Source organism: Branchiostoma belcheri, unplaced genomic scaffold, assembly GCF_001625305.1.
Source record: "Branchiostoma belcheri isolate BF01 breed outbred unplaced genomic scaffold, Haploidv18h27 scaffold417, whole genome shotgun sequence".
NCBI lineage: Eukaryota > Metazoa > Chordata > Leptocardii > Amphioxiformes > Branchiostomatidae > Branchiostoma > Branchiostoma belcheri.
The window spans coordinates 40,152-51,568 of NW_017804040.1; the positions used below are offsets into that span (position 1 = coordinate 40,152).

Here is an 11,417-nt window from a genome sequence, read left to right on the forward strand (position 1 = left end):
AGTAAGGAAGTAATCATGATTGACTACATGTGAAGGGGTTAAAGCATCAATGGGGAGTACTATTCAACAGAATTACGACAGTTGAGAACAACGATCAAAGAGAAAAGGAGAGGAAAGCTCCGAGCTGGCGTGATGACAATGCACCTGTCCACACAGCATAGGGGTCAGTGCCAGCAGCAAACGAATTTGGGTTTGCAGTCTAACCCACCCTTCCAATTCACCTGACCTAGCACCCTTGGACTTCTACCTGTTTCCTAAACTCAATTTCCACTTACGTGGTCAACGTTTTGATGATAATGATGACGTCATCTATGCGGTATAGGCCAATCTGGGGGGTCCAGATGCAACCTTCTTCCACAAGGGGAAAATAAAGCTGGAACATCACCTGACCAAGTGCATTGCGGTTAGAGAGGACTATATTAAAAAATAGTGTAAGAAAAATTTTACTGCCCTGACGTTTTCTAGGTGAGGCCGAGAACTTTTTGAACACCCCTCGTATATACCTCATGACTTTATTCTTACTTGTCATGAACCACAGTTATTCGGTTCATTAATTTTGCTATTTTCAGACCAAAATATAAATTTTGGGCGTTTGTATCAATAAATCCTAAATGGCCCAAATCTGTGTATGGTGATAGCATTCACAAATAAAATTTAAAAAAAATTAATAAATGAAAAAAAATAATTTATTGATAATCTGTAGTTTCTACAATTACTTATTAGAAATCAAAATAGAAAATTAGGCTATTATAAGGTACAGACATCTAATACTTGTAATGTTTATCATTCCAGCCAGTGAACACAGTCTTCATTACAGGGCCAGTCAAACAGCAGGAACTACCTTCAACTTCACAGTCCAGGCTTCCTCCCCAGGCAGATCGTCCATCCAGGCATCACAGGCTGTGGTTTTCCAGGACAACAGGGCTTGTGGGTTGGCCATACGGTGAGAACAACAGCTAGCTATCAAGGAAAATTGGACGTTTACTGAAAGGCAATCTCTACCAGGGAAACAAATGAACTACATGTACCCTTCCTGGCCTCTGCTTACAAAGACCCTTGTCATATTTCTTATGTGATGCAAAACCTGTTACCCTTCTTTCTCTGCCCAAGACTAGCTCTTCTGGCTAGGGAAGGGGAAGTTTGAACTCATATATTTTGGGGTCCGATGAAAATGGTTGCTGATTGCACTGAAACAGACAGCTGTCACCATAGTACTGTTACAATGTAGCAAGTGGCAGGAAAGAAGGGCTGGTGAACGTCATGTAATTCACCCAGAGTTGTTTGTAATTGTACTTCGAAATGCTAAAATCGATTTGCTGTGACGTGATTCAGTACATTTGCCAAAACAAATTTCCAACCGACCGTAACAAAAACATGCCTAGGCTCTCTGGGGTCATTGGAAAGGCTTCGAAGGTAAACAATATCAAAATAACAATTTCAAATATTATTTTACACATCTTTAATAGCATATTTTATTGAGTGTATCGGCCGAAATATCCATCCCTCTCACGTTAGCAAACAGAGGGATGAGTCCTGGAGACAGTCCTTGTCCTGACGTATTTCCCTTTTTGTTCAACTTTTGTTCATAATTTGTTTAACTAGATCACTTAAAAAAAACCATAGGCAGTACAAAAGGTACTGTTGCAGTTCTAAGGCCAGTCACCAATTATTTCTTTGTCCTTCAATGATATAACTCGTATAGCATCAGATTTGTGCTCATATCTCACTTATCACTTGCATTTGTCCTTATGTTTAACTGTAGCTGCATCAACAATTGCGACTGGTCAAACACAAACCCATCAGAGGATCTAGTGCTGGAGGCTGTTCCAGGTAGCAATAACACCCCATTGTATGAGTGGTCGGTGGTAGAGCACCCCTCGGGCTTTCCCGGCCTCCAGATGAGCAGTACTGAACCAGAAGTTATCATTGCAAGCAACACATTCCATGTAAGTATTTTTCAGATGTCAACAAAGCTTTGCTGTTACCACGACTGTAACTATAATGAGGAATACTTTTGTCAGGGTCTGTAGTTGGAAAAAATATTACCTTACGATATGGATGCAAGACTGCATTTTTTGTTCCAGTTATCCTCCGTTCTGGTTGCATCTTAGGTCTAGATTGTACACTGTTTTTTGAGAGCCGATAAAAACAAAATATCAACCGCACTGATATAGAGACCCCCAAGAGGTCCATTTTTTAACTTGACCTTGGTCTTGTCAACAGTGCATTGCCTATCAAAAATGTTAAACCATGCACAATATCGAACTGACATACAATCAGAAAACAGAATATGATAATGTCTAAGCCCCGTTGTGCTAGTTTTTGTAGTCACAGATTTAAATTTTGATCTTTCTTATTTTTCGGGTTGTACTCAAATCGATTACCAAAAATCATCTCAATGACATTGAGCGATGTATTTTCACATCATGCGGATGTAGATACAACAATTATACTCCAGAGTCTCCATTGCACATTCTCTAATGTGTACCAATGTCCCCACTTGCAGGTGTCAGGAAGGTACATTCTGCGTGTGGTCAACCGCAACAGAGTCTGCAGGGATGGCCTGGCAGTGTCAGAGTGGACGTTCACAGTCTGGGACCCCCCTGCTCTGCGGAACAAGAATCTGTCTACCCCCTGTGTGATAGAGCGTGCAGGGGTAGGCGGATGTGTCTGCTGCGGAGGTCGGTTTGCCCAGTGCCATGTAATGTGAACTGTACCCCTGTGTGAAATGTGCCTCAAAGCGTTGTTCCAGACACTGAGACTGCAAACTGTTCCCCATTTTCATCACAGGGATATTGCTGGAATGGTATAAAAAGAAACTGCTGGACACATGGGTCTTCAATGAAAGAAAAAAGTCATAACATTAAGTCCAAAATTTGCTAGATCCATGTTAAACATAACTTCTCCCGGTTAATTCTTCTACTACAGATTTTTTGTATGACAATAACCTCACACAGTTCCTTTTTTCAGTGAGACCTTTCAAAGCACTCAATTAAAAAAACAGCTTTCAGTGGTTACATGACTTTTGAGATTTTGGCAACACATCAGTGGCACGCCTAGTAGTAATAGTACTGTATTACTAATCAACACGGAAAATTCTATTGATTCCACTAGACTTTACTTGGAGGACGAGGAGGATGACAGCTCTTAAAAATGACACCCAACAGCACAAACAAACACATTCAGGCAGTATTGAGTTTTTCTATCTGGCATCCTACTAAAGCTAAAGCGTTGTACTCTATAAACAGATGAATCAACTCCGTTTATTAATTCGCAGGCAGTAAAAACGAAATGCAATACCGTACATAAATGTTTGCAATACCAAATGCAACACCACATACATATACAATTAACATTCAATACAGTTTTTATTGTCTGCCTTCTTTTCACTGTTGCAGAGTTCGTTGATGGCCCCGGCCATATTGACGTTACCTACAAGTTTCGACACATTACATCGTCTGTGGATGTAGAGAAAGGCTCGGTCCAGTTCCCACAACATGAACCTTTTCTACAGGCATCTCTTCTCCCACCTTATCTTAGCCAAGTAAGGGTCAGCATAATATTTGATGATCATAGTTTACCACACATGTGGAAGGGGTATCAGAGAACAGATCTGATCACAATTACTGGTCCTTACCCTGGCATAAAATACAATAATAATAATAATAATAATAATAACTTTATTGCAAGACCATGCCCGAAGTCGTGGGATATCAGAAAGAAACTTTGTACCTGTTTATAAACAGTCGTGTAAGATTGCTGTATAGATCTACACCTAATGTCGTTCAGAGAAACGTTATGGCGCAAACCACTTTATCCGCTCAAAGATTTGACATAAAGGCTCTCAATAGTACCTAAGTAATGGATCATATATGCCGCCCATTCTGTTTTTTTACTCAGTTTAATCAGTAATATTTCTCAAATACAAATTCAGCAAGTGATTCTGTATCTGAAATTATATTAAAGGTTCCGTGGTACTGTCCAAGGTTCTTTCCCCCAAAGGACTTCATCATCGAGCTGGAGGTTATCTCTATAGATGGGAGAGTTGCAGCATTCAACATCACGGGAGACACTGGGGTAAGTCTTAGCTTATCTATGTTGGTAAATCATCAATTCTGAAACAGGTTAGAACTGTGCTTTTCAACACAAAAGTTGGAAGTATCCAAATTTTTGAACGTTAAACTCCAGTCTTTGTGTTCTATCTGCATTAGGTTAAGTCACATAAGCTAAAAGCTGTAGATTGCTTGTTTCATGAGAAAGACTGAAAATGAATTTTCTGTTTGTACAGGGGGAGATTCTGGATTTGGATGACCTGTCACGGATACAGCTTACAGACCTCAATGATGTCATTGAACTTTCGTCCTTCCTAGTTTTGAACACCGCCGAACTGGACAAATTCTCCAAAAATGAAACAGTAGGACAATGTTTTGGAAATATAGGAATAATAGGAAATTTCCCTCCCTCCCTTCCCCTTTAACAAATTCAGTTTATTTTTTGATACTAAGCTCATTTTTGTTTCTGTAGAAATTCTCTCAATTAGAATGTAGGTCCAAAGTTTTCTCTATCACATGTGTTTAAAAGCTAGCTGACAGGTTGCCTTTATTTACATGCCAGTAAAAGCTAGCTTGAAAGTTTCCTTCACTTTTCTTAGTGCTCCTTTGTTTATAAATCCAAAGATAAAATATATGATATAAACAGACTACAAACTAGGCTGTTGATGTATAAAATCGGATACATATTAAATGTCACTGTCTTCCTGAAATTTACTAAGACACTTTCTTATCAAACTCGGATATCAACAGCCACCATACAAGATAGAGAAAGTATTTTAGGCCAATTAATGTAAATTTGAACCAACAACAATTAACAGACGTACAGGTCCGATGGTTTTAAACAACTTGAATATGCTTAAAAAGACATCGTGTCACTGTTCTACTATATTCAAAAGTTACAGTAAACCTGATTTTAAAAATTAGCCTACAGTTACCTAATTTACTACACGTCTAACTCTACATTTAATGTCCTTGCAAGAATCCATGTTATGGTACTGTGATCTTAATGTATTCTTTAATTTATTTATAAACCAAATTACATCTTTTGTTAAATTAATTAATTCAGATTGTAAAGAGCTGGTAAAGGGAAGCCTTTACATAAGCATAAGCTTTATACCCCCCCTGTGCTACCATAACTTTTTAATATTTCCTTGTTATCTATTAATTTAATTTCAAGTGCGACTGAGTAAAAAAATAAAGCAATCCTTGTAAAACTCTAAGCAGATATTTTCTTCCTTGCTTTAGCTACTGATTGTGAGAAGTCTAGAACTATCAGCAGAGACATTAGAGATGCTGGTAGAGGAAGACTCAACCGGTAGTATTCCAGTGTACGACATCAATATAGCATCTGTCAACATCTTCACAGGTACGTGAAAATACGAAATACTAATACTAACGAGTAAATACTAATAAAAACGAATTTCATCACTATCGTCTTAGTGACTTCACATTGGTCCTGTCCCTGGTGCTGAACTTACATTCACACTGACTACCCTCCTAGTGACTTCACAATGGTCCTGTCCCTGGTGCTGAACTTACATTCACACTGACTATCCTCCTAGTGAATTCACACTGGTCCTGTCCCTGAACTTACATTCACACTGACTATCCTCCTCGTGACTTCACATTGGTCCTGTCCCTGGTGCTGAACTTACATTCACACTGACTATCCTCCTAGTGACTTCACACTGGTCCTGTCCCTGAACTTACAATCACACTGACTATACTCCTAGTGACTTCACACTGGTCCTGTCCCTGGTGCTGAACTTCCATTCACACTGACTATCCTCCTAGTGACTTCAAACTGGTCCTGTCCCTGAACTACCATTCACACTGACTATCCTCCTAGTGACTTCACACTGGTCCTGTCCCTGAACTTACATGCACACTGACTATACTCCTTGTGACTTCACACTGGTCCTGTCCCTGAACTTACATTCACATTGACTATCCTCCTAGTGACTTCACACTGGTTCTGTCCCTGGTGCTGAACTTACATTTACACTGACTATGCTCCTAGTTAATTCACACTGGTCCTGTCCCTGGTGCTGAACTTATATTTACCCTGACTATCCTCCTAGTGACTTCACACTGGTCCTGTCCCTGGTGCTGAACTTACATTCACACTGTTTATCCTCCTAGTGACTTCACACTGGTCTTGTCCCTGGTGCTGAACTTACATTTACACTGACTATCCTCCTAGTGACTTCTCACTGGTCCTGTCCCTGGTGCTGAACTTACATTCACACTGACTATCCTCCTAGTGACTTCACACTGGTCCTGTCCCTGAACTTACATTAACACGGACTATACTCCTAGTGACTTCACATTGGTCCTGTCCCTGGTGCTGAACTGACTATCCTCCTAGTGACTTCACACTGGTCCTGTCCCTGAACTTACATTCACACTGACTATGGTGCTGAACTTACATTCACACTGACTATCCTCCTAGTGACTTTTCTTGTGACTTTTTGCAAATGATACATGTATATGATATCACGTACCTTAGTATTAAACAAGTATATGATGAGCTGAGATAAGTATCAGGATATATTAGGGTCTTGAGGTTGATATTTGCCTAGAATAGGAAAACATAAAATGAAACGACCAAGTAATCAAATTAATGCAGCCTTGTGGAGAAGGTAAAGAGTCAAATAAACAAACTAGCGTGGTTTAAATTGCTGATCTCGTTACAACTCGGGCATTGTGAGTGGCAGGGTGACTGAACAAAACAGGAAGATAGACCAGATGCAAGTTTGCACCGTTCCGTCAAAAGATCCCAATACCATATACCGTCTAATGTTGAAATGACTCTGTATACTTGGCCTTTCTTGGATCTTTAGAATTATACAAAAGTAATATGTATTTTGCGGTTTTTTTTGCGGTATTTTGCGGTGTTCTATAACTTGCGACATTATGATTTTACAAACTTAGTGTCATATACACGTAGTTTATCAATCTATGGCTGCGAGGTAGATCATAAGCTATAGCTTAGTACTGCAATGAGTGTTCTTGTTATAAAAAAGAAACCATCGAATTTCTTTCTCTTCTCTGTAGGATTTGCAATCCTGTTGGATTCTGTTACAACCTCTTCATGGGATGCTGAAGGGTCAGACTTACAAGAGACAGCTGAAGTTGTAAGACGTAGTCTTTGATGGTCATAGATATTATGTTGATGCTGTTTCAGAATTTTTCTGTTGCAACTCCAATTTGAAAGCATCACTAATCCAAGTTTGCTGAAGATATGTATCTTGAATTGCAAATTTCTAATACGACGTTTTTTTGCTATGTTATATCATATGTTGTGTCATGTTCCGTCAAAAGTTTTGTATGACAAAATTACACGTGATAATTGCACATAATAACTCTCTTGAGCACATTATACATGCCAGAATGCAGCACATAACACCTAATTCTAAGTCTAATTTCACAGAACAGAAAAACAGCCAGCACAGCTTTCAAGTCAATCAGCAATGTGCTTAACATGTACTACACCCTGATGCCGGTTAATGGGAGTGCCTCACTTGAGATGACATCGCTTCATGCCAAGGTCCTGAAGGAACCTTGTCAAGTTTCCAAGAAGAAGTTCACAGTCAACGACACCGTGTTTGTAGTCCCAGCATTCAGCACCCTCGGAAACAGCTCTGAGGGGGCAGATAGCTTTGGAGTGGAGGTGAGCACTTTTATAGGAATCCTTTGAAAATTTTAGAATCTCCTTCTTTTATTTATGAGAGCCTCCTGAGCATTTTAAAAGAAAATGTGAAAGATTGGTAGGAAAGATAGAGAGTACTAGTACTTGATTCCACTTTTGATAGTTGCAAATTACTAAATCAGCATTCCCCCCATCCCTTTTTCTGTCTTTATTTATCAACTGATTAACTGATAACACATCTTGTAAGTAATACAGGTCAGGTTAATAAGCCAGCCTGCAGCTGTTTTGTTACTTACAATCATTGTCATTGACCCATATTCAACAGAACAAAATTTAAAGTGTCGAGGAACAGCCTTTCATTCCACGGACTTCCTGAGCATTCTGCGTAGTCATAGTAGGATTTTTTATTATATAGAGCTTGTAATACAATGTATAATATCATGATTTATAAATTCTATTCTTAAAATATGCAATTTAAATGATAGCGAATGTTATATTACATTGTGCAGTGTCTGTTAAGATTTGACAAACTTCATGTAGCATTTGGTTTGTGACATGCAACTGTTTTTTAATAGAATTTAACAACAAACATATTTATTCTTCCCAATACTGTGCATTGTCTGCAGATAATCAACTCCGACTTCAACCCTTTCCGGTACTCGGAAAACTCCCCTGACATTGGTTCGGAGGTGGCAGGTCTGACCGTGTGGCAGGGACGAGACGGACGCCCGGTGCACCAGCTCCCAGACCCTGTGGACATGATCATCCCCAGGGACAAACAGCGCACAACAAGTACTGTGTTCAAGTACACAGGCAGGGTCAGAGGCAGTGACGACATCCTTGTGAGTCTGTCATAAAATCATTTGGTAGTTGCATGATTAAAGTTAAAACTTTTGTTTTAACACAAGATACTTGTTCCCACGTAGAGCGTTTGACTAGACACTCTGGTCGTCCCATCTGGTAAACGATGTCGACCCCCTGGTACCGTTGGCTCAGTGCTGACGTCACACGTCAGAGAAGCCACGTGACAAGCCTCGGTGGGTTAGTCTATTGAGGAAGACCAGAATGACTGGTCGAAAAGTCTCGTTGAGAACATTTGTGTTTGAAACAAACGTTTTTACTTTAAACACCATATGAGTTCTATTTATTTGTGTCTGTATCAGATGTGTAGCAGGTATAACTGCCCTTTAGCATAACTTGTGGACGTCACAGGCACGCAGCGCTGCAGCAGCTTGTTTCTCAGTTAAGGCGTGGACACAATCGTTGCGCAATTTTGTGTTACAGGACTTTTCGCCTTATAGCTTAGGCTTGGCTGCCACCATTTTGAGGACCCAAGTGTAGCCAATGAGACTGTTCTGTTTCATGTACATAAGTGTGCTAACACTATGATTGCCTGTGTGCAGGTTGTCCCCTTTCGGCCCCAGAGAACCAGGACTACACTCACCATCTTCCTCAACATCAACAGCAGCAGCCAACCAGACCTGGACATGCCACGCATGCAGTTGGTGTTGCAGAGGGCGTCACAGCCGACTGTCGACAGCTTTAAAACTGCCAAATGGACAGCTGTGCTGCCTGTTCCACAGGACCAACTGTACACACTACAGCTGCAGCACACATACAACAATACAATTCTGACGTCCAACCCGTACTCGTGGCTTCTGCCGCCTGAAGCTCTGCATGTTACAGAGTTGGACATACAAGACGAGACGCCGTTCTTCTTAGGTATGTCCTTGTTTTGCACATACAGAAACAACGAATCAGAGAGGGCAGATTTCACCCCCCCCCCACCCATACTGCCCAATTCCACAAAGATAGCAGCACTGAGGACGGATGGCAATGCTGCATTGTGTATGTTGGGAATCACAGAAAAGCACACACACACACACACACACAGGCACACACACACACAGATAGGCAAGATATGTGTAAAATGTTGGTTAGAAAACAAGCAACTTAGCCTGACTAAATTGCAGAAAGTCAATGGTTTGAAAAGTATTCTGACCTTTCACAAGGTTGTAGGTGCCTTAGTCAGCTCAATGAATGATATTTGCTTTCTTCCAGGTGTGAAGTATGCTGGAGAGGACACCAGTGTCACAGTGTCTATATTGGAAAGTGCATGTGTCTACTTCGGAGAGAACTCCTCCCACCTATGGGAACATGACGGATGCGAGGTAAGTGTTGAAGATCACTACTGAAAAAACTAACATAACTGATCACTGACAGTTAACTAATACAAAACTTCGATGTTTGCTTTATCCATGAATTCTTATTATTTTGATAGTTCAGTAATGTGGAGCGTAGCGTAAGCGTAGAGACTCACATACTCAAGTTTCCTTATGTCAAGGAAAAATGACATCTAACACTTTCAAGGCAATCACATTCAGATGTCATATGGGCTATCGCACTATTTATATCCGAAATAATTTCAGGTTGGTAGAACATAGGAATTTGAGAGTTTATTTTTACACAACTGCCAAAATTTCTCACCTGCTTACCTTTCGATGTCTATCAGACATCTTCCTCAGATCTTCTGACTGGAGTACTGCTCCTCGCCGCTATATGTAGCCAATCTAGGTTGCGGTGTTGTGTTGAGATCACACTCCCAAACATGGCTGAGTTTGTATCGGCTGGATCAATGATCCGTCTGGGTAAGGAAGTTCAGTGATGAACCGGGAATAAGGGCATACAAACTCAGCCATGTTTGGGGATTGTGTTCTCGCCAAAAATGTGCCACCTACATTGGCTACATGGAGGCGAGAAGCAGAACTCCAGTCAGAAGCTTTGGGGAAGATATCTAACAGACATCGAACCAAAAGCAGGTGAGAGATTTTACCTTACCTTAGACCTTAGACCTTAGTTCCTCCTGTGCCAATGGCACATCGGGCAGCAAGCTTCCACTTCTTTTTGTCAGCGGCCACTGTCTCCGCCTCCTCCCAGGGGATGTTTGCCCTTCTTAGATCGTCTTGGAAGGTCCTGCGCCAGGTGTGTTTCGGCCTTCCCCTCTTTCTTCTGCCGTTGTGGGGTACCCAAGTCATCGCTGTCTTAGAGTGCCTTCTGCTGGGCAGACGGAGGATATGTCCTGCCAACTGCATCCTTTTCTCTGTTATGATGGTACTCAGAGGCTTGGACATGGCCCTGTTCAGGATCTCATCGTTCGTTATGTGATCCTGCCACCTCACCTTCAGTATCCTCCTTAGGTTTCTCTGGTGGAAGGCGTCTAGCTTTCTGGATGCTTTAGCTGTACATTTCCAGGTTTCGCTAGCGTAGATTGCAGTGGGTAGGACAATACTGTTGTATAGTCGGAGCTTGGTGTCAAGGTTGATGGTGGTTGCTGACCAGATGGAGTTCATCCGTCGGAACACAGAAGCTGCTTTCCCCACCCTACAGTTAATGTCAGGCTCTACTTCTCCGCTGTTACTGATGACACTCCCAAGGTAGGTAAACTGATCCACGACCTCTACCTGGCTGTTGTTGACAGTGATGTTCAGTCGAGGTTGACCTGTGTGGTTTCCCACCTCCATTGCCTTGGTCTTCTCAGAACTCACCCGTAGCCCAACTTTTCCAGAAGAGGTCTCCAGCTTCGTGGTAAGGTGCTGTAGGCCTTGGTTATTCTCGGAGAACAGAGCAAGGTCATCTGCAAAGTCTAAGTCCGCAAGTCTGGACTCTTCCCTCCACCTAATGCCCTCCTTCCCGTCTCCAGTGGTCTTCCTCAA

At 41.3% G+C, this 11,417-nt stretch overlaps 1 protein-coding gene across 1 annotated transcript in view; it reads left to right on the top strand.

The window, feature by feature from the left end:
• The first annotated feature begins 5,342 nt into the window (after positions 1 to 5,342).
• The window catches only part of LOC109477966 (polycystic kidney disease protein 1-like 2), a 20,595-nt gene continuing 14,520 nt past the window's right edge, over positions 5,343 to 11,417 (top strand). The window contains exons 1-6 of the mRNA XM_019779420.1: positions 5,343 to 5,418; positions 7,110 to 7,189; positions 7,486 to 7,725; positions 8,331 to 8,546; positions 9,129 to 9,426; positions 9,766 to 9,879. Coding sequence (XP_019634979.1) covers positions 5,343 to 5,418; positions 7,110 to 7,189; positions 7,486 to 7,725; positions 8,331 to 8,546; positions 9,129 to 9,426; positions 9,766 to 9,879 — 1,024 coding nt within the window. The remainder of the gene's footprint in view (positions 5,419 to 7,109; positions 7,190 to 7,485; positions 7,726 to 8,330; positions 8,547 to 9,128; positions 9,427 to 9,765; positions 9,880 to 11,417) is intronic.